Source organism: Lemur catta, chromosome 1, assembly GCF_020740605.2.
Source record: "Lemur catta isolate mLemCat1 chromosome 1, mLemCat1.pri, whole genome shotgun sequence".
Taxonomy (NCBI): domain Eukaryota; kingdom Metazoa; phylum Chordata; class Mammalia; order Primates; family Lemuridae; genus Lemur; species Lemur catta.
This window is the reverse complement of record NC_059128.1, coordinates 27,185,589-27,209,335: the sequence shown is the minus strand read 5'-3', so window position 1 is coordinate 27,209,335 and position 23,747 is coordinate 27,185,589. Positions and strand designations below refer to the sequence as shown.

At 45.5% G+C, this 23,747-nt stretch overlaps 1 protein-coding gene across 6 annotated transcripts in view; it reads left to right on the top strand.

Moving 5' to 3' along the window:
* Positions 1-23,747, top strand: part of RGS6 (regulator of G protein signaling 6) — a 537,898-nt gene that overhangs the window by 487,845 nt on the left and 26,306 nt on the right. For 5 of the 6 annotated variants that reach the window (XM_045564571.1, XM_045564581.1, XM_045564556.1 and 2 more), the window contains exons 15-16: positions 2,442-2,628; positions 21,223-21,312. In XM_045564571.1, the coding sequence (XP_045420527.1) occupies positions 2,442-2,628; positions 21,223-21,312 (277 nt within the window). The remainder of the gene's footprint in view (positions 1-2,441; positions 2,629-21,222; positions 21,313-23,747) is intronic. The other variant, XM_045564589.1, reaches the window with a different exon arrangement.

Here is a 23,747-nt window from a genome sequence, read left to right as displayed (position 1 = left end):
GAGCCTGCAGAGCCTGGAAGCAGCCGGGGTCCCCAGGGCCTTCCCAGAGGGACCCAAAAGCTCCTCCTCAGAGCAGACTGGAGCAAGGGACAGAGGTGACAGAAGGTGACGTCCCACAGGACATTGAGGGGGCAGGAGATCACTGGCTTCATCCATTTGTGCGAGAAGTTGCAGGGCCCCTCTGGGTGTGGGATAGGTGCTGACCCAGAAGGTTGCTTCCAGCCCTGTGGTCAGCCCAGAAGAGACGCCCCGAGTGAGCCAGTTGTCCCGTCTGCCCAGCATGCGATCGAGGAGGACTCACTGGCTTAGGCTTTGGAGCATTGCCCCTTAGCACACCTTCCAGTCTTTGTTAAAATCAACACAGCTTCTTTCTTTAGAGCCAGGTTTCCTACATTTTTCACCTGCCCATGAAAGCCCGTCTTCCAGGCAGGGAAAGGCTTGTGGGTACTCTCCTCACCAGATGTCTGTTGTCGCCTGTTAGCCTTCTGGCCCCTCCTCCATTCCACGGCAGACCGTAGCGGTGGACAGAGAGCCCTAAGGAACCTAGGAAAATGTTAACAGCTCCCTTCAAACTCTTCCGAGCCTGCCCCTCTGGACTCCAGTTAAAGACACACAGCTGCTGTCCTCTCCTCTGGTAGCCAGAAGGACCTGAGGTCCCAGGATCCTGCGGCAGAAAGAAAGAAGGCTGGCGCTGAAGGGTGGGGGGTGCCAGATGGCAGCAGCAAGAGCCCCTGACAGCTTCTGCCCAGGGAGGTGAAATCCAAGGTGTCCCACTGGGGCAGTATTGAACCTGCGGCCGCCACACTGACCCTCTCCTCAGCTCCCACCCACGGGACCAGAAAGCATTTGCGAGTTAAGTCTGGATGGGAAGTTTTCCAGAGCCCTGCCACATGTCCCTCCACCCACTTTGTGTCCATTTTACAGATGAGGAAGAGACACCCAGAAAGAGACAGCAATTCGAGACAACGCCGTAGACGGGATGAGGGCAGGGCCGTGCTTCCCGGTCCTCTGATGGAGTGAGGTTGTCTCCTTCCCTGCCCTGCACTTGTCTCTGCAGGATCAGTGCAGGAACCACGAGGGCTCTCTTTGAGGAGATCGTTAGAATCTCAGCATTCTGGGAAAACATGCACATGCACACACGCACACACGCACACACACTCGCTCTCGCACATGCCTTCTCGCCTCATGGAAACGGAGCTGCATTACCCAAGTCTGCCACTGAGTGACACCTTCGAGCTGTGCACTTGGCTCCAAAGACATTTCTCTAAACAGCAACAGAAAAACATGGTTAACCTTTTAAAAAAAAAAGTGCATCTTACGTTGGGTGAAATTCGATGACAGACTGCATGCACTTTCTACCATGTCGTGGGTTCGCTTTTCTCATCCCTTCCCTTTCATCGATAGATGACTTGTGATTCCGGTGGCTGCCGGGACGCCCCGAGATCTGTCCCCCTGTCTCATTGATGGGGAAGCTAGCCTGTCCCACTCACGGGGCAAAGGGCATGCCACCCAGACCTGGATCCTGCTGAAAGGCTGCCATGGGAACCATCCTCAGGACCTGGGAGTTGTTGTCACACTTTGGCCCTGGTGGCTGCTGCTCTCAGCAGAAAAGAGCTCCCACGTGACCTCCCAGTGGCTGCTCCCCGGCAGGAGAATCTTTTGGCAGAGAAGTGCACACGTACGCCTCTTCAGCATTATTCCAGATGAGCCCATTTTCAATCTGAAAGCCATTTATGGAGCACCTACTGTTTGCCAAGCACAGTGCTGCACACTGATGTGAATCGTCTCGGTCTCTCCGTCTGTAACACGAATAGCTGGTTCATCCCAGCTTGCACATTCTCTATGATTGCAGAATTCTCCTGCTTCTCTGACCTTTCCTTCATTTTGATGCCCCCAGCTGGTCCCAACCAGATTTGACAAAGGGCCTCCTGTTGTCTGTGTCCTGGCACCTATGTAGAGCAGTGGTTCTCCACCAGGGTGATTTCACCTCCCAGGGGACATTTGGTAATGTCTGGAAACATTTTGAGTTGTCAGAAAGCAGGGGTGCTATTGTCATCTAGTGATAATAGATGACAACCTTGGTAGAGGCCAAGGTTGCTGCTAAACATCCTACAATGCACAGAACAGCCCCCACAACAAGGAATGGTCCAGCATGGAATGGCAATGGTGCTGGGGTTGAGGAACTTGGATGTAGAGGAAGAGAAATCTCTTTTGGATAACCAGAAGCACATTGACCTTTGAATATGCACATCCGTTCTCCACGACAGTGGAACACCCTTTGGGTTTTCAGCAGTCCCCATGGTCTTTGTGACCTGCGGTGGCATCAGGGCAGGCCAGGGGATGCATAAGGAGTTTCATGGGACATCAGCTCTGGGACCATCTCCAGCAGGGTTCAGGTGCTGAGCCCCCTCGAACTGACTTTGTTTCTGCTTCCACTTCAGGTTCTGGCTGGCTGTCCAAGATCTCAAGAAACAACCCCTACAGGATGTGGCCAAGAGGGTGGAAGAAATCTGGCAAGAGTTTCTGGCTCCAGGCGCCCCAAGTGCAATCAACCTGGACTCTCACAGCTACGAGATAACCAGTCAAAATGTCAAAGACGGAGGGAGATACACATTTGAAGATGCCCAGGTTTGCTTATCTACTTGAATGGTTGTGTCCATTTGTCCACTTCACTATCTGGTCCATTAACACAAGTCCCAGGTATGGTGGGTAGTTGGAATCCAGCTTTTATTCTTTGTAAGTCCATCAAGAGAAACCATTCCAGACAGGTGCACAGCAAAATCCCAGGATTGTTTTCCTAGATTAGTTGTGTTATTACCTAGAAACTGAAATTTTGAGTTACATGCTTTACCTTTTCCAGGAAAATCTCAAGGTGTTTTATAAAATCTGAAGTCTTGTAGTAAGTCAGTAGTCGAATCTGAAAACCCTAACACATCCTTGGTAAAGGAGGTAGAGTGAGTTGGCAGTGCTGTGAGTCAAACCCCCATCTCTCTAACTGTGAAGCCCACACTCAAACCAGTGCTCTGCACCGCTTCCATGGCGATTTCCAACTATGCAGCTAATATTCCTTGAGCACATCTATATTCCAGGCCCTGTGCTATGTGATGAGACACCACAAAGAATAGACTAAAGCCCCTGCCCTCGACAAGGTTACAGGCTGGTGTGGAGGACAGTTAAGTAAACAGGCAACTTCAACGGTACGAGAAGTGCCCCAAAGGGGTGAGCTCTGGGGTTAAAGCAAGCCCACCCTGTATGACACAATTAGGTTGCTCACAGAGGCTGGTGAGGCTGGCGAAAGACACAGAAGCTACCCCAAACAGCAGGTTTAATCTTGAGGGCTGGGAGGTGCATTTCTGAACATAAGCATTGGATTGGTTTCTTATTTCCTGACCCCTAATTTTTATTTGCTTTCACCATCCCAGTGATAGGGCTTAAGATTTTGCTCTTACCTCCTAGACCTCACTCCTCATTTCTCTCACCTGTGGGGGTCCCCAGTAGAGAATTTGGGTAGTTTGCCCTCCTGAAGACATTATTATCTACTTTAGGAAACTCAGTGTAGCTGCACCAAGGCAAATAATGGTATGAGAACACACCCAGTGTCCCTTGTCATCGGATTTGCCTTGTCATTTGCTGAGAATGTCAGGACAGAAACACCTACTAACCTCAACACCATAAGCACCTTTCAATAGAACTCCATCAAATTTCTACACCGGCAGATTTGGTTCTCTGGAGTTCCATGTCTTTGCCTCATGAAATCATGACCCTCTCACACCCTCTGCAGCTTCAAAGCAAAACGCAAAAGGAGTCATGAGAACTCCTTTTATCCTGAGATATTCCGGTGTGCGTTTGTGCTCCTGAGCACCGTATTGACACGGCCCAGGGACAAAGATAACAGAGGAGCTCCAAGGGATTCCCTGCACAGATGATCTGAAGCACCAAGCTCAACTCTCCATTAGTCTTGGAACACGAGGGCAGACCCATGAGCCATGCACACAGTGTGTCACTCTGAGCATGACACCAAGGAGGATTTATTTTAATCTTGTATTATGGAAACTCTTAAACACGTGGAAAAGTAGAAATAGCAAAACAACAAACCTTGGTAGACCCTCATCTGGCCTCAACACTCATCAATACATGACTGATCTCATTGTATCTGTATCCTCGCCTACTTTTTCACCTGCCACTGGGTTATTCTAAAACAAATCCAAGACACTGTATCATTTCAGCTGTAAAACTTGGGTGTGGATCTCTGGGAGAAACTGACCCTTTTGTTTTAACATTAACACAATACCATTGTCACATCTTAACAAATTTGCAATAATCTCTTAATATCATCAAATGTCAGATAAGTGTTCAAACATATAGGGGTCCCGTAAATGCCTTTTTTAAACCTTTATTTAAAATCAGAATCCAAATAAAGTCGACACATTGTAGTAGATCGACATTTGAGTGTCTTTTAATCTCTAGGTGCCCTTTGTAATTTATTTGATGAAGGAATTGGATCCTTTGTCCTGGAAAGATTTCCAAGGTCTGGATTTTTCTGATTGCAGACCTGTGGTGCTATTTAACATGTTCTCCTATCATCTATATTTCCTGTAAATTGGTTGTTTGATTTAGGTATTTAATCAGATTTAGGTTTGATTTTTGTGGACAAAACTACATGGACTGTGTTGTACTCTCTTATTAGAAGGCACGCAATGTCTAGCTATCTCACTTGTTGTCATTTTAGTAGCCATTGATATTTATTGCTTAGGTCCATTAGTTAATTAGGAGTTACTAAATGGCAATGTTCTAATTTTATCATTCTTCATTTACTAGCTGTAATGCTTTCATGGATAGAAACTTCCCTCAACTACTATTTTATTAACTAGTAGTGCAGTTCATGTGAAAAAAAAGGCAGGATAAATGTTTGGTTTCTTTTCCTTTATTTGCTTCAAGAGTTTTCAAAATAATGAGTGGTTTACTATTATCTTCTTATGGTAACCAATTAAGGTTTTTGTTTTGTTTTTAGTATCTTTGCAAACTCATGAGTTTAAACATATTTGATATGTTTTAATTTCTTCTGCTTATTATTTTTATTGATACTTGGATTGCACCATCTCTGGCTTCTGACTTTGATATCCAAATAGCAAGGGAGTTAAGATGTTCCAGGCTCTGCCCTAGACCTGGAATAAGGTGTCTCCAAGGATCCCTGACTCCTCTTAGTGGGAAACAGTTTTTAGAGGCCACAATCTAGGCACTTAGGCATGCTCATTGTTCCTGGATTGTTCATCATTTTCAGTGGACAGAATTAGGAATATATTGTTGTTTGCAATAAAAATATATCATGAGTTCAAACTGATATTTTCAATTGAAATTCAGACCTACAGGGGATTTTATTTAACCTCTTCTTCCATCTGTGCCTCCTTTCTCTATGCTAAGAATCCTGGTTCTCAAGGACACCGTGGATCACAGCATAGTTACTCATTTGCTTTATCCTACATCACCACGGAGCAGTCCCAAAACTGTAAGGCCAACGCTAGAGCAACACTATGATTATTTCCTGGTTTTTTTAAATTATTGCATAGTATTATTCCATTGTATAGAGGTATCATAGTTTAATTAACCAGTCCTCTCTTCTTGAACATTTATACTGTTTCTAATTCAAGAAAGATTTGATGGGAGAACTTGGGAAGTCAGCATATTGTGCCATGACAAGTTTCCTAATAACAGCTTTCATTAGTACATTGTTCTGCCATTTTCTAGGTACCTCCAAATACGTCATATCTCATTTCCACAGCAATCTTGGGAGGCAGACTAGACATGAGGATGTCTTAAGCATCCCTATCTTCCTCATTATCTGTTAGGATTGGTCTCCCATGAATTCCCATAAAACACTCTTCCTAAACCAATCCCTGTTTTCAGCCTGTTCCTTATTGCTTTTTAAATGTGTTTCCACCATAAATATACAAAGTGCTTCTTACTAGCAGAGTGACCTTGAGCAAGTTACTTAAACGCCCTGAGTCATCCCTTCCTCATCTGTAGAACAGAGATACAGTGGGACCTGTGCATGGGGTAGAATGGGGACTAGAAGTGAGCCTGTCACCCACTAACAGGTCTGGCCCACAGGAAGATAGGGTAAATAGTTACTATGTTATTTTCTTCATGTCATTAATTTTTTATACTTATATGTTTAACATATTTGATGAAAAATTCAAATAATTGCATGTAATCTCAGCACCCAGAGATAACCCCTATTTTGGTATACTTTCTTCCTCTATTTATGTATATGGGTGTGTGTAAGCTCTGCTTGGGCTGTTATAACAAAATACCACAGACTGAGTGGCTAAAGCAACAGACATTTATTTCTCACAGTCCTAGAGGCTGGAAAATCCAATATCAAGGTGCCAGCAGACTTGCTTCCTGGGAAGGGCCCTCTTCCTGGCTTGAAGATCACCACCTTCTTGCTGTTCCTAATAGCAGGAGAGAGAGAGAGCTTTGGTCTCTCCTCCACTTCCTATAAGAACAATAATCCTATCATGGGACCCCCCACTTGACTTCATCTAAATCTAATTGCCTCCCAAAGACCCCACCTCAAAATACTATCACACTGGGGGTTAGGGCTTCACCAGTACAAATTTTGGGGGCACACAAACATCAGTCCATTGCAGGTTGGTTATGCAAATAGGGTGATTCTGTAACCTGCCTTTCACATGAAACTAGAGGGCAGCTTAACAACTAAACTTTTTCTGTAAAGTACCAGATAATACAAATTTTAGGCTTTGTGGGTCATGTGGTCTATGTCACAACTATTCAATTCTGCCATTTATTAATAAAAGCAACTACAATGTAACAATATAACAATGTCAACAACATAAATAAGGGGGTATGTCTGTGTCCCCCAGAAACTTTATTTATGGACGTGAAATTTAATTTCATATAATTTAATATTATATACTTCTCTTTGTAACATTTATTTATTTCAATGGATTTAGAGGATACAAGTGGGTTTTTGGGTTTTCGTATAGTGGTAAAGTCTGAGCTTTTAGTGTGCCCATTACCCAAATAGTGTCCATTGTACCCAATAGGCAATTTTTCATCACTCATCCTCCTCCCCCTTCCATCCTCCCCCTTTTGAGTCTCCAGTGTCCATTACACCACTCTGTATCCCCGTGCATAGCCATAGCTTAGTTCCCACTTTTAAGTGAGAAAATGCAGTATTTGGTTTTCTGTTCCTGAGTTACTTCACTTAGAATAATAGCCTCCAGTTCCAAGTTGCCGCAAAAGACATTATTTCATCCTTTTTTATGGCTGAGAAGTATTCCATGGTGTGTGTGTGTGTGTGTGTGTGTGTGTGTGTGTGTGTGTGTACACACACCACATTTTCTTTATCCACTTATCAGCTGATGGACACTTAGGTTGATTCCATATCTTTGCAACTGTGAATTGTGCTGCAATAAACATATGCATACAGGTACCTTTCTGATATAATGATTTCTTTTCCTTTCAGTAGACACGCAGTAGCAGGATTGCAGGATTTAATAGTAGATCTACTTTTAGTTCTTTGAGAAATCTTCATACTGATCTCCACAGAGGATGTGCTAATGTACATTCCCACGAATGGTGCATAAGCATTCCCTTTTCACTGCATCCACAACAAAGTTTCTTGACTTTTTAATAATGACCATTCTGACTGGAGTAATATCATATCTTTTTGTGGTTTTAATTTGCATTTCTCTGACGATTAGTGAGATTGACCATTTTGTCATATATTTGTTGACCATTTATATATCCTTTTGTGAAAAATGCCTGTTTGTGTCATTCACCTACTTTTTAATGGAGTGGTATATTTTTATCTTGCTGAGTTGTTTGAGTTCCTTGTAGATGCTAGATATTAGTCCTTTGTCGGATGTATACTTTGTAAATATTTTTCCCATTCTATAGGTTGTCTGTTTACTGTTTTATTTCTTTTGCTGTGCAGACGCTTTTTAGTTTAATTAAATCCCATTTGTTTATTTTTGGTTTTTGTTGCATTTGCTTTTGGGGTCTTAGTCATAAATGTTTTGTCTAGGCCAATGTCCAGAAAAGTTTTTCCTAGCTGTTCTTACAGAATTTTTATGGTTTCAGGTCTTATGTTTAAGTCTTTAATCCATTGTGGCTTAATTTTTATATATGGTGAGAGGTAGGAGTCCAATTTCATTCTTCTGCGTATGGCTATCCAATTTCCCCAGCACAAATTATTGAATAGAGTGTCCTTTCCTCAGTGTATGTTTTTGTCTGTTTTGTTGAAGATCAGATGGTTGGAGGTATATGGCTTTATTTCTGGGTTCTCTATTCTGCTCCATTAATCTATATGTCTACTTTTATGCCTATACCATGCTGTTTTGGTTACTATAACCTTGTAGTATAATTTAAAGTCAGGTTAGTGTAATGCCTCCAGATTTGTTCTTTTTGTTTAGGATTGCTTTAGCTATTCAGGTTCTTTTTTAGTTCCATATGCATTTTAGGATTGTCTTTTCTAATCCTGTGAGCCAGTTGTGGTGGCTCATGTCTATAGTCCCAGCTACTTGGGAGGCTAAGGTGGGAGGATCCCTTGAGCCCAGGAGTTTGAGGCTGCAGTGAGCTATGATTGCACCTCTGTATTCCAGCCTGGGTAACACAATGAGACCCTGTCTCTAAAAAACAATAACAATTCTTCTTTTAATTTTTTTCCAACCATTTGGAAATGTAAGAATCATTCTTAGCTCATGAGACATAAAGATATAGATGGCAGGCCAGATTTGAGCCATAGGCTGTAGTTTGCGACTGCGGTATTAGATAATACATCATGAAAACTATTGAAATGCTTCAAGAAATCCAGAAAATACAGGATGCAGGGTTGGGAATGGTTAATCTTTGGTTTCTATGGGGAGAGTAGGTTAGAGGCGACTTCATTTCGGTGCAGTCATGGCAACACAGCAATCTCTGTGAATGTCTCTACATCACAGTTGGGTGCTACAGAGCAGAAGTCGGCCAGTACCAGGATGCTCACACTGTCTTACCCTTCCCAGCCAGCACTGGCTGCCTGCACCAGCAGAGCAGGTACAGTTCAGAAGTTTCCAGGTAAGGAAAGGAGGTTGAAATCCTTAGCAGCCCGTGACCAGCAAGGCCTTGCACACAGATCTCCCAACCGAATCTGCTGCTCAGACCACACTCTCCCTGGATGATTAGTGATGAGGGCTTGGTTGTCCCACTGAGACCTGGAGAAACTCTAGTCCCTAGAAAAGGGACCAGAGCCAGGGAGCATACTCTGATCCTGTATCTGCAGTACACTTTTTCTACAATTGTACATTTAAGTCTTTTAAACTTTCTCTCCTCAGTTTGCCCATCTGCTAAATAGAGATGGTGACAGCTAAGCCCTCTGAACCCCCCATCCGGAGCAGGAGCTCTGTGTGGCTTCCTCAGCTGGTTACGATGGTTCTCACATGCCCCCCACAGTGGCCATGTGCCCCAACGTCCCCGGTCAGTGGCCTAAGTGAGGGCCCAACCAGATGTACGAAAACACTGGAAGTGGGGGTGGGGGCGGGGCCCGGCCTCTAGCTGAGGGCTTTGTTTCATATTGACCACATGCATTGTTACAGCGAAGTTAATTGCCTGTGTTTGCTTCCTGTGGAAATATTTCACAAGACAGCCTGTCAGCATGGGCCCGGCATTTACACTTGTGTTTTGCTGATCTATTTGGCTCTTTTGAAAATTTGGGCCAAGACCAAATCTTCCATAAAGTTCTGTGGGCTGTGACCATAGCCATCAGCTGTTTGTTGTGTTGTTCCAATTTCATGGATTTAGCCTTGTGAGGGGAGGGAAAAAAATGGGCCATGATTTTTGTTCCTTTTTTTTTTTTTAAGGACTCAGTTCTCTATGCCAGGGATTGGATTCTGTGCTCTCAGCTGTGGGGCACGAGAGGACCTGCACTGTTACCTACGTGCTGGGTGGCCTCAGGCCAGGGCCTTGACCTTCTGTATGTTCTATCCTCGTCTATAAAATGGGGATGATGTCTTCTCTACAGCCCCCTAAGGATGTCAGAGAAATCGGATGAGCTAATAGCCCTGAAACTTCTTTGAAAAAGTAAAAAGTGCTGTATGTATTTGTAAGTGTGAACTCACAAAAATTAATGGCTTTAGTACTCTCTGCGGTCTCATAATTCCAAGCTAGATCCAGAAGAAATTCTCTCAAGAAAATATCTGCCTTTGGAAGGCAAAAAATGTAGGAAAAGGAAAAGGATATAAGAACAGAATGCATTGGCGGGGGGGGGGGGGGGGGGGTCCTTGAGTATCACCCTAAGGAATTTGAACTGTCTCATCCTGAAGACAGTAGCAAAGCATTGAGGCTTTAACCTGGCAGAGGGTGCATCACAGGTGGTGGGCAGAGTGGGCTGGAGCCCAGAAAGAGAGATGAATCTTGGGGCATGTAGTCTGAAGCTCTGCTGGCAGTTTTTGGAGGAGAGAATTAAACCACAGGAAGTGTTGTGAACCTAAGGCTTCCTCTTAGGGCATTCACCTCTTTCCAGAGCCTCCATAGGCTCTAGAAGGAGACAGGAGTCCGCTGGCTGGCACCGTGGCTGCTTGACTTCAGTTTAAAAAGTCTCAGAGTAGCCAAGGATGTTCCAAGGACTGCGTCCCTGGACCCATTCAATCATTTGTCCATCTGCCCATCCATCCATTTCATGAACATCCATTCTCCCTTTCAAGTCGGGAGCCCTTGACCTGTGGGGCATGAAGTTCTCTGCCAAGGGAAATTACATAGGAAATAGGAGGCCTGGATGGCGTTTTGCTATCAGGCAGAGCTTGACTAAGAGCACATTATTCTTTGCAAACAAAACAAAACAGGTCTAAGAAAGCACTTTATTGAGATTGGATTGGATTGGAAATCCGTTCTTCAAATGGATTGACAGTTGAATAGGGTGAGCCAGCCCAGCCCATGTGGGTCCCTGTGGGTTCTCCCCTGGCCTTCCTAGTTGTCCGAGCTCCACTGCTTTCCTGACCTGTGACAGCTGCTGAGACGCCCACCCTGCTCTATACCTGGAGTGTCTGAGCCTTCCAGGTCTCTGAATTTGGAAGTTCTTTGGTGGGGGCAGAAATATGGTCTTCTTAACCTTTTATAAGTCCCTACCACATACGGTAATGCTTTGTATGTAGCTGAGGTTTTAAAAAATTTCCTTGACAACTCAGTCCAGAATTATAACATTCTCAGCTGTGCCTATTATTAAAAAAAAGGGAAAGGGTGCAATTTGTCCCTTAGCTGTCAACTTTAAAGAGTCTCACCAAACAACCTGGGGGAGCACACACAGTAGATATCAATAAATGCTGGGTAAATTAAATTTCCACAGCATGCCAAGTCAGCAAACCTTGAAATACCTGCTAAGTGCCAGATGCCCTAGGCTCTGGGATTATGCAGATGGTTAGCCAGGTCCCTTCCCTTAAGCAGTCCTCAATCTGACTGACCAAAGCTCTGCTCAGCCATCCTCAATTCATGGAATGACCAAAGAGCAACCTCAAGGTCAGAATGAGGTTGGGGTGAGAAAAGAGCTGAGAAAGATGCCAAGTCTATGCCCACCATGAGAAGACAAGAATCCTGTAGCCGAAAATTTATATTATTACCTAAGCTTCCGTGTTTAAAAGCAACTTGAGTAAGGAATGCAAGGTTTCTAAAATTTGCTATGTTGAAAAGCCAAAGCCCAGTGGGGTACAATTTTATGTTTCCCCCAGACTGCTCAGAAGTGGAAGTCTTCCTAGCCTGCTAAGGTCTGTTCATCTTTGCCCCAGTGGGGAGGTGGTGGCATCATGTGCCAATATCACAAGACCACACCAAGTTTCCTGGTATTAATCCTCTATTGGAGGGCATTTCCTGGTAGGCTCACAGGCCAGGCTTATTTTAATAAAGAATGCCATGGCACTGCTTGCTCCAGGAGTTACTCATTTTATTCTGTGGGTGGTTTTATTTTAGGGAGATGAACAGCAGAGGGAGGGGTACATTTTGAAAAGAACAAATCAGTTGTTTGCGATCCAGTTCTGTTTAATACCACACAGACCAGTAGTTCCTGGAGAGAAGGCGTCAGAGAATTAAATTCCGAAATTACTTTTTTGCTACTTCTAAGCATAGATTCTTTGCACCAAACCCCTTGACATTGAAGAGGAAAAGGAAAACACTTTTCTAAGTTGACACCCCATGGTATTTGGGTAGGTAAAAGACAATATGAAAAGCTGTCTTTGAAGCTACGCCTATCTAAGAATAGGGATTGAACAGCATGAGAATACTGCACCCTTTGGCCAGTTCAATCGAACACGTTTATGCAGATGTTTTGCAGGGTAAAGGCAAACGATCATTTACTCTTACACTCTCTTGTGACCTTGAATGATGCCTTACACGGAAACAAGGGGCCCCCATGTCCTGCTTTAGAAGCCAGGGAAATCCAAATACGGCTTCTCGTTTCAGATCCATGCGATCCTAAGATGGTCACCCAACGCTGCATCCATGAGGAGCAATGGCCCACTGTCATTCACTTAAGTGGGTGCCCGTATTGCTGGGGGGTCTTTTCTGTTGCCTCTTCTGTGTTTAATAAGCACATACTGATTTGTGATCCACTTCAAGTCCTTCCCCCCCATGCAGTGTGCTGTCCTGCAAGACCCTTGCTGAAGAAAAGTTAATTTCCTTCAGGCTTCAGCTAACCTAAGTTTGGAAGACCTTTGATTTAAGATATTCAAGAGTCTCTTGAAAGGTGAGACTCAAGGATGCAGACCTCTACTTAACGACTTCCTAAGGGCTCATTAGCCCTCAATGCTTTGCCAGGCTGGGACCTTGCAAATTCCATTCACAACTTCCTTCAAGTTTGCAAGGCAAGTTGTGCATGGCCTGCCTGGTCACGTAGATGAGGAACCAGGGCCTGGGCCACCCCTGGTGTCTTGGCCGTTACTATCACTAACAGTGGCAGGTGTGACTCGTTCCCAAAAGGGAATAGTGAGTGGTGAGCTGTGGCTACATCTGCTACCAGGATGACTCAGACTCGAGAGGAGGCCCCTAACGTTCGTGTGACCACACAGGGAGGGACTTTATTTGTCTCAGCCGAGCAACACTGACTCCCCTGGGAACCCCAAGTCAAGGACAATGAAAAGCAGCACATCAAAGTGGGAAGAGTGCGAGCTTTGGGGTCGTGCAGCTCTGGGTTCAAATCCTACTAACGAACCTGTTAGAGTTTCAGCGTCCTCATCTGCAAAATGGGGTTGTTCAAACCTATGGCTGCTTCAGAGTCAGCAGCACCGACGACTAAAATCGCACAGCTAGCCTCTGCTCCCAAATCCTCTTTGCTTCCCCTCTCCAGAAACTTCGGCCTCATCCGCATGTCGTCCCTCACAAAGACCGTCGCTACCTGAGCGTGCTATTGTGACTTGACAAGCATAATCGTTTCCGCAGCTCTTCCACTTATATTTCTGTGTTTTGTTGAGTGATTGACGGGGCTGGAAAGGCGGGGCCAGGACCTGAGCCCGAGCCTTTGACTCCCTGCCCAGTTCCTTCTCCGACGCCCACCCGGCGGCCCCACCTTCTGTCCCGCAGCCTCGTCTTCCTTCAAGGGACTGCATGGGCCCCAACAGCCCCCAAAGTCAGGGTGTTGTTCTAGGACGCCCGGGTATGGAGGGCAGAGATGAGGCGCATACACCTGCAAGAAGAAAACAGGACACTTGAAAACCGCAAGAAGAGCTCTCGGCCGGCGTGCAGCGCTCCGGCTGAGTGGTCCTCCACGCCAAGAGCCTGTTCCGAAGCTGGGAAATGAGATCTTCGCTGCCTTAGGAACCCACCGCCAAGGGGAGGACACACCTGAGGGTGCTCCGTGTGCTTGCAGCCCAGGGCCCAGGTATTTGTCTGAGTACCTTCCCCTCCTCTTGCGAGAGCCGCTGGGTTTTGTCTAAAAAGAAAGGAGATTTCCAAATGAGGACTCTCACAGCAAAGTATTGATTTGCAGCAGGTGTGGTTTTTGAGACAGCTGGTGCCGCTCGCTCCTCCAGCGCTGGTGTGTCTCGGACCCTATTGATCCCAGCTGTGTTTGCTTCCGCCTCAGGCCCCCAGGCGAGTGGAGGCCCTCATCATCCTCAGAGCACCCTGGCCCAAGAAGGGGAAATGAAAGTGGAGTGTCTCAGGGCAATAGCCCTGAACTAGGACTGTCAACCACTATAGGGGTGTGATTCCCTCCCACCGCAGAGAACTGCGGCTAAAACATTGGTGTGATTTAGGGCCCGATAGCATTGGTTTTTCAATGTATGGAGAACCACCCTCATCCTCCCTGGAGTGGGTGCCACTCCACTGGGTCCAAAGACAGGTGTGGCCTCTGGTAGCTCTGCTTATTCATAGTCAACTCACTCAAGCATCTCTCTTGGAGAGTGTGGGGGAGGAAGGGAAGGAAGAAGATAAGACAAAGGAAAGAGAGAGCGAGACACAGAGACAGAGAGAGAAGTTCTTTTTCTCTAGCCCCTTAGGAATTTCCTCTCCGTGGGGGCTTGGCTGGTTTTGCCAGTGGCTCCCTTGCACTTTGCAGATTCTGGATACACATTTCCCTTAAGACTGGTTGTCTGCAGAACAGGGGAAACAAACCAGAACCTCTCATAAATCAGTAGAGGTCACTGCCAAGAGCTTTGTCCACTTGCTGTCCCTGGCAGTGATAAACTCATTGCATTTGGGAAATGGCCAAAGACCCTGAGTCCGATCTTAATTCTCGTTCCCAGAAAAATCCCAGCTCTCTGCTCACCCACCCCCTGTGTGCTGTCTTTGTGTTTCCTAGACAAAGCTGGCAAGGGGGAAGGAACACAGCTCCACAACTGGGTACATCAAAGGCTGTGTTTCTTTGCTTGGGGGCGGAGGAGCAGGGCAGGGAGCGCCCCAGATCCCTAGGCTGTGGGAAAGAGAGGCCCAGGCCAGAGGGAAGCTGAAGCCATGGGCCCTGCAGGGGGGATGGGAGACCTGCAGAGGCTCTGGGATGCGGTTTTTCTGAGACCTGTGCCTTGGATCTGCTATTATTGCTCTGGTCGTTATTCCCTTGAAGGGTGATCGAGACTGTCACAGTGATGGCCAAGGGCTAGTGATGGTCTTGGCGGGGTAAGACCACTTCATGTGGCCCATCCTCCAAGAGGCTGTGTTCTTCCTCCCTCCCCAGCACCATCCTTGTCTTGATTCCTGGCTTTGGTGTTGGCCATATGACTTGGGGAAGATGAACATGGTGCCAAACTGCTCCTCTGACCCAAGTGGACCCCCCTGGAGAGGAGACCACCACTGTTTGCTGCTGTTTTCTCCTGTCCCTGAGTTGTCCTTCTTGTTCTGGGTGATCAGACTGTGCAGCTACAAGACCAGACCCTCCCTCCCCGTTTCCCACAGAATTGGGAGATACATTTCTCTCTGTCTATGCCGATCTTTCTACCTTGGCAAGGATCTTTCTGGTTGATGGACCACCATCCCTCACCCGAAGCAGGGGAGGCCATCCACAGGGGCACCCATTCATAGCACCCTGCACTGGTACTTCTTCTCTGCAGCCCTTAAGCTCGATTGGCTAAATGCATCTTTGTGAAAGTCTGTCTTGCCTAATAGAATCTAAGCTTTATGACAGCAAGGACTTATTAATATTTGTCTTGTTAAGGCTGTAATCTCAGTGCCGAACACAGTGCCTGGCACCTAGTAAATGCTTAATAAATATTTGCTGAATGTTGCTGTGATTAACATTTAGTCATCTGCTTTATCCTGTTCTATTTTGATTGACAAGTTCTTTCTTTTAATGGATCAGGTTTTTTCCTGCCCACAATGAGTCTATAGGAATTAGCTGGATTGGGGGTGAAATCTGTTGCCAAGGCCAGAAGGGCTGGGCTGGGGGAGATTCCCTTACTCCTCTTGGGGGAACAGGCAGGTATTGTGAGATATATACTGGGGACTTAGGTTCCTTTGAGAAGTCAGAACAAGAATCAGGGACCTGTTGCTTTGGAGGGGGGTTTGGAGGGGGTCCAGGCATTATGAAAGGCCTTTCCAGATGATTCAGGAGCTTTGTCAGCCAGACAGAGCAATGCCCAACACAAGAAGGAGACAGTGAGTCATTTTTACTCTGGACTAACATTTGTACCTAAGATGTAAATGTTAGAACAATTTATAGAGACAATAAATGAAAGCAGAGACCAGTGATGTTCTTCGGTCTGAGCTCTGAGGCCTTTGGGGATAGCTAAACCAACAGCCTCAGACTCCTTGGAGTGGAGTGGAATCCTCACTCTCCCTCCCTGCAGAGAGCCAGAACTTTCACCCACTCACAGTCCAAAGCAAGTGTGGAGCCTGCAACCTTGCCGGACATCAAATTCAAACAGGCATTTCAGTGAACCAAGAATCCATGTCAATTCAACTAACATTTGACCCTGTGCTAGATGCTATGTGCCTATAGAGGATAAAAACATACTTTTCCCACCCTCAAGAAACTTAAACTAGAGTGGGCTGGATTTTTGTCTGAAATTTGCAGAAAAACACTTAGTGAGATATGTCCCCACTAAGTTTGTTAAATCAGAACACATCTGGATTATCAAAGTATTCTCAGGACCAAGCCACTTTTTAATTTCACTTCATTCCTTGCAGTGGGTTCATTCCCATTAGTGGGGTAACCACCCTGCTTTTGTACCTATGCAGGTTATCTCAGGAAGACTAAATCTGGTTCCAAAAAAGGACTCTTTGGGGTTCAACCAGCGATGAGATAGAGAGGGCCCCACATGAGACCAGGACATTTCTTGCTTTCTGCTTTCACTTTCTTTTTATTTATTTTTTAATTGGGAAGTAAAATTGTACACATTTGTGGTGTACAACATGATGTTTTGATATATGTATATACTGTAGAATGGCTACATCAAGCTATTTAACATATGCATTGCCTCATACACTTATTGTTTGTAGTGAGAAGTATACAATATATTGTTTTCTCTATAGTGAATAGTCACTATCATGAGCTCTTGACTTTATTCCTCTTCTCTCACTGAAATGTTATTTCCTTTGACCAACATCTCTCTGATCCTTCCCACCCCCCACCAACCTCTGGTAACCACCATTCTGCTCTCTTCCCCCATGCATTTGATTGTTTCAGATTCCACACCCAGGCATACCTAGTTTTATTGCACTTTGCTTTACTGTGCTTTGCAGATGTTGTGTTTTTTACAAATTGAAGATTTGTGGCATCAGACAAGTCATTCAGCACCATTTTGCCAACAGCGTGTGCTCACTTAGTGTCTCTGTGTCACATTTTGGTAATTCTTGCAATATTTCATAGTTTTTCATCATTATTATATCTGGTATGATGATCAGTGATCTTTGATGTTACTATTACAATTGTTTTGGGGTGCCACAAACTGTGCCCATGTAAGACAAGGGATTTAATTGATACATGTTGTGTGTGTTCGGACAGCTCCACCGACCAGCCGTTTCCCAGTCTCTCTTCCTCTCTTTGGGCCTCCTTATTCCCTGATTAACAGCAATATTAAAATTAGGCCAATTAATAACCTGACAGTGGGCTCTAAGTGTTCAGTGAGAGGAAGAGTTGCATGTCTCTCACTTTAAATCAGAAGCTAGAAATGATTAAGCTTAGAGAGGAAGGCAAATTGAAAGCCAAGAGAGGCCAAAAGCTAGACTCCTTGAACCAACCAGTTAGTCAAGTTATGAATGCAAAGGAAAAATTCTTGAAAGAAGCTAAAAGTGCTACTCCAGTGGACACACGAATGATAAAAAAAGAGAAACAGCCTATTGCTGATAGGGAGAAAGTCTGAATGGTCTGGATAGAAGATCAAACCAGCCACAGCATTCTCTCAAGTCAAAGTCTAATCCAGAGCAAGGCCCTAACTCTCTTTAATTCTGTGAAGGCTGAGAGAGGTGAGGAAGCTGCAGAAGAAAGGTTTGAAGCTAGCAGAGGTTGGTTCATGAAGTTTAAGGAAAGAAGCCATCTCCATAACATAAAAATACAAGGTGAAACAGCAAGTGCTGATGGAGAAGCTGCAGCAAGTTTTCCAAGAGATGTAGCCAAGATCATTGATGAAAGTGGCCACACTACACAACAGATTTTCAATGTAGACAAAACAGCCTTCTATTGGAAGAAGATGCCATCTAGACTTTCATAGCTAGAAAGAAGAAGTCAATGCCTGGCTTCAAAACTTCAAAGGAAAGGCTGGCTCTCTTGTTCAGGGCCAATGCAGCTGGTGACTTTAAGTTGAAGCAAACACTCATTTACCATTCCAAAAATCTTAGGGCCCTTCAGAATTATGCTAAGTCTACTCTACCTGTGCTCTATAAATGGAACAACAAAGCCTAGATGACAGCAAATCTGTTTGCAGCATGGTTTACTGAAGATTTTAAGCCTATTGTTGAGACCTATTGCTCAGAAAAAAAATTCCTTTTAAAATATTACTGTTCATTGATAATGCACCTATTCACCCAAGAACTCTGATGGAGATATAAAGGAGATTAATGTTGTTTTCGTGCCTGCTAATGCAACACCCATTCTGCAGCCCATGGATCAATGAGTAATTTCAGCTTTCAAGTTTCAGTGTATTAAGAAATACATTTCATAAGGCTCTAGCCACCATAGATAGTGATTCCTCTGATGGATCTGGGCAAAGTAAACTGAAAGCCTTCTGTAAAAGAGTCACCATTCTAGAAGTCATTAAGAACATTTATGATTCATGGGAGGAGACTGAAATATCACCATTAATAGGAGTTCAGAAGAAATTGATTTCAACCCTCATGGATGACTTTGAGAAGTTTAAGACTTCAGTGGAGGAAGAAACTGCACATGTGGTGGAAACAGTGAGAGAACTGGAATGCTAGAGTGAGAAGTGGAGCCTGAAGCCATGACTGAATTGCTGCAATCTCATGATAAAACCTTAGTGGACAAAGGATTTGCTTCTTATGGAAGAATAACAAGAGTTGTGTCTTGAGCTGGAATCGACTCCCAATGAAGATGCCATGAACATTATTGAAATGACAACAAAGGATTTAGAATGTTCCATAAATTTAGTTGATAAAGCAGAAGAAAGGTTTGAGCGATTGACTCCAATTTTGAAAGAAGTTCTATTGTGGGTAAAATGCTATCGAACAGTATTGCATGCTACAGAGAAATCTTTCATGAAAGGAAGAGTCAATCAATATGGCAGACTTCATCGTCTTATTTTAAGAAATTGCCACAGCCACCCTAACCTTCAGCAACCACCACCCTGATCAGTCAGCAGCCATCAACATCAAGATAAGACCCTCCACCAACAAAAAGATTATGACTCACTGAAGGTTTAGATGATTGTTAATAATTTTTTAGCAATAAAGTAGTTTTTCATTAAGGTATATACAGTGTATTTTTAGACATGATGCTATTGCACACTTAATAGACTACATATGGTATAAATATAACTTTTATATGTACTGGGAAATCAAAAAAATGGTGTAACTTGTTTCATTGCTATGTTTGCTTTATCTTGGTGGTCTAGAACCAAACCTGCAATATCCCCAAGGTATGCCCGTATAAGTGAAGACACACAGTATCTATCTTTCTGTACCCTAGCTTGTTTCCCTTAACATAATGTTCTCCACATTTATCCATGTTGTCACAAATAACAGGATTTCCTTCTTTTCTAAGGCTGAATAATATGCCATTGTATGCATACACCACATTTCCTTTATCCATTCATCCATGGATAGACACTTAGGTTGATGCTGTGTCTTGGCAATTGTGCTTTCACTTTCTTTTGTGCTGGGTAGGGAGGGAGTCTTGGTGAGCCCTTGTCATTGCTCCAGCTTCCTCTGGCCAGGCATCTCTAAAATGTGCTCCCAGCTGATGGGTGGCTTCTGCTTCCTCCTTTAATATCCTCCTTGGGAAGAGGACCCAAGGAAGAGGTTCTTAATGACCAGTCCTGCCTCCCAGCTGACCAGCTGTCCATTCCCCGCAGCACTGGGGCCTTAGTCTGGCTTCATGGGATGGGCTATGACCATACAAGGGGAAGATGCTTCCTCCACCAGGCCAGCCACTAACAACCCCACCCTCCCTCCTAACAGGTCCCCTTTGGTACAGCCAAGCTTTCCTGTGCAGCTAAGCTGAATCCACTTTAATGGATAAAAAATGCTTTTCCCAGCAACAAGTTCTCCCTTTTAATGGACTAGGATTTTCCTGCCCTTGATGAGGACAGATCTATTAAGAAGGGACCACGAGGGTATAGGACTTAGCTAGAAGTCAGGAGTGAAATCCATTGCCAAGACCAGAATGTAAATGCCTCTAGGAGCCCAGGCGGCCATAGCACTGCCCCTCCTGGATGTTAGCCTCAGGCCTGGCCTATTCGCCTCCATGCCCCATGAGCTGGTTATCAAAAGCCCCCTTCCAGGACGAGATGGTGGCTCTGAAATGTTCAAACCAACCCAATTGCATCATTGCCTGTGGTGTTTTATAATTAAACTTTTTATTTTGAGATACTTACAGATTCACGAGCAGTTGTAAGAAATAATACAAAGATGTGCCATTTACCTGTTTTCCCTCAATGTCAATGTCTTGCAAAACTATAGTACAGCATCACAGCCATGAAATTGACGTGGCTACAATCCACTGATTTTATTCAGATTTCCCAATTTTATTTGTGCCGTGTACACGTGTGCATTTGGTTCTATGCAACTTTACCACCTATGTAAGATATGTGAAGATACAGAGCCCTTTATCACCACAAACATCCTTCCTGTTGCCTTTTATAACCACGCCTCCCTCCCTCCCACCGCTCCCCATCCCTAACCCCTGGCAACCACTAATCTGCTCTCTATTTCTATAATTTGTCATTTCAAGAATGTCATATAAATGGAATCCCATAGTACGTAATCTGGGGATTGGCTTTTCCACTCATTGTAATTCCCTTGGGAGTCATGCAATTAGTTGGGTATATCAATAGTTTGTTCCTTCTTATTGCTGTGTCTGTGGTTTCAATCATTAAGCACCCCAACACAGCACCCAGGCCCAATTACAGACCCTTTGGGATATGATCCTCAAGGATCTTTTACTCTAAGAGAGAAAACAAGCTTTGTTTGGTGTTTCTGAGTTTGGAGGGGCAGGGGGGTAACACATTGCAAGTTTTTCCACGTCCATACAAACATTCCTAGATTCCTTTGTGTCTTTCCCCAAACAGTGATCAATTGGATTGCAATTTCTTTTAGCACTGATTGACAGCTCTTCCTTGTGTCCCCCAGGAGCACATCTATAAGCTGATGAAAAGTGACAGCTATGCCCGCTTCCTCCGGTCAAATGCTTACCAGGACTTGCTGCTGGCCAAGAAGAAGGTATCTTTGGGAAGGGCAGGCTTGCCTTTCTTAGCACTGTTGACTCTTGCCTGCTGCTTGCTGCTGGTGTGAGATGAGAATATCATCCCTTGGGTTTTATTTATTTTCTCTTTTCTTCTTTCCCTTCTCTATCCGCTCCCACCCCAACACAAAAGAGTTAGGATGGTCACCACCCGCCCTCCCCCAAGGTCCAGGAGATGGCCTCCTACCTCCACGTCCCGCTGCCTCTGTCTGCATGCTTTGCCCACGGCAATGGAGGGAGTATGACCGAATACAGAAGTGCAAGGCTGGCAAGAGCACCAGCAAAACCCTTAGCACACCAGAGACAGCCCCTTACTGCAAAGACCAGCCCCCTCCCCACAGACTTCTCTCCCTGACCAGCCCAGATGGGTTTGAGGCAAGGGTTTGGGCAGCCCCCTCACTAGACAGGAAACCTTGTCAGTTTCCAGGGGGCGATCCAGTCCCTGGAGTCATCCCAGGACTGCTTCCTCCTCAACACCTCCTTCCTCTCTCTCACTTGCCCCCACAGTGTTTCCCTTTTCTCTTAACCAAGAGGCAACTGCACCCAGCTCCTCCTTCCTCTTCCACTTAGAATTAAGCCATGGGTCCCTGCAGCCCTGAGAGTTGTGGATTTGGGGTGCAGGGACCTCAGCATGCAGGTGGTGAGGGGTGACAGAGCAGGGCGGACTTAGCTGGTTTCTGGGAGGAGGGAAGAAAGGAGAAGGGGGCAAGAGAGACGGCTCCTGGGTCCAGTATGCCTGCCCGATTGCTGTACCTGTCACCTGTGATCTGAGGCCCATGTGCGGTTAGGTTGGCTCAACTTGCACCAGACTCCACGACTTCCACGCCACGCCACGTAGGAGCACACATGTCCCTTTCTTCTCCCCTCCCAACGCCGGGCCTAACACGTGGTTGTCCATCCACATGCTCTGTGCTGGGCTGCCTCTCTCAGCCACACAAAGCTTCTGTGTACTGTCACCCCATGTGCCAGGATCCTGTCCGCCTGTCTGGTTGGTACCACACAACTCCAGAGTCCAGGACGGCATTTGCATCCTGCTCTCCTGCCCGTACGTAGCCCTAAGAAGAGCCCTAACAGTCTGAGAAAGGGAAAAGGACCTTGGGAAAGTCCAGATTTTCAGAAACCCAGCTCTCTTTACTTCCTGCGGCCCTCCCGTCAGGCATAGCTCCTACGATGGAGCGTACGAAGCCTGGCTTGCTGCCAGCTCGCTTGCTGCGGGATGTCCATGGAGGGGCTCTGCTAGAGGGAGCTGACACCCCACAAATGACTCAGGTGCTCATTTTTGTAACTGGAGGAAAGAGAAAGGTTATAGAGACTTTTGATCTCTCTGGCCCAGACCTCATGGGAGAAGGTCAAAGTAAGTTTTCCTTATTTCCTGTTGCTCAAGACACCTGAACGGATCATAATTTGAGGACATTCTAAGGCTTTAGCAGTCTGACCAATCTGGGTGTGTCTACACACCTGACAAGGAGAAGTTAGAGGCTGTTCAGTCTCCTTGCAGGTTTGAACACAAGGGAAAATGCATCTCAAGCCAGGAAGTGGGCTGAGATATCTGTGCTTCCCTATCCTCTCTTACAAGAGGAAAACTTCTCAGAGGAGGGTCTCTGAGCCAGGAAGGAACTGACAGCATTTCTGCAAAATGTTACAAATGAAGTTCACTAGAATTATCCTCCCAGGCCCCAAATTAAGGGATGTTCTTGAGGCAGCAAGCCCTTGCAGATACCATCAACTTTTCAACATCGAGGAGTTGTTTCCCAAAACAGTGACAAAAACCTACTTTCTCCTCCCATTTCTTCCTATGAGTCTCCAGGTACGGATCTGATTTATAACTCGGTACTTTCACGTAGGCCCACAGTATCTTCTGACTTCATGGACAGGCTCATCATGTGATATTAATGTCCAGGTCATAAAAGGTTTGCAAGAGTCGCAGCCAACCTCCAGCTTCGAAAGGGCAGCCTCACTCTTCTGCCAGGAACAGCCCCCGGATGGGGTCTGGAGGCACAGCCTTCTGCTCCTTTGTCCCTGATTCATTCTCTTTCCTAATACTTTCAAGGTAAAGCATAGTCACTCTGAAGAACCAGGTTCCCCAGGGGTAGGTGAGCCGGGTTTGAGGGCCACTCCAGGACAGTTAAGTACCAATGATGGTGGTTTTCCAGGGCAGCTTGATGGCCCACGCAAGGCCAAGGAACCTGAATGAGTCAGGCCAGTGGTTACCCTCTGCAAGCAGCGACTCGGTAGCCAGAGGATGAGAACAATAAGCACAGAATGCAGGGCCTAGGACTGGCCCAACTTGAGCCAAATGTGTGGCACCAGGGCTGCCATGGGATGAAAGTAGAGTCCTGCCACCCCCACAATGGAGCTGTTTATGGTACCCAGGGCTGAGTGTGGATCCTTCAGATCCTTGTGCAAGAAGAAA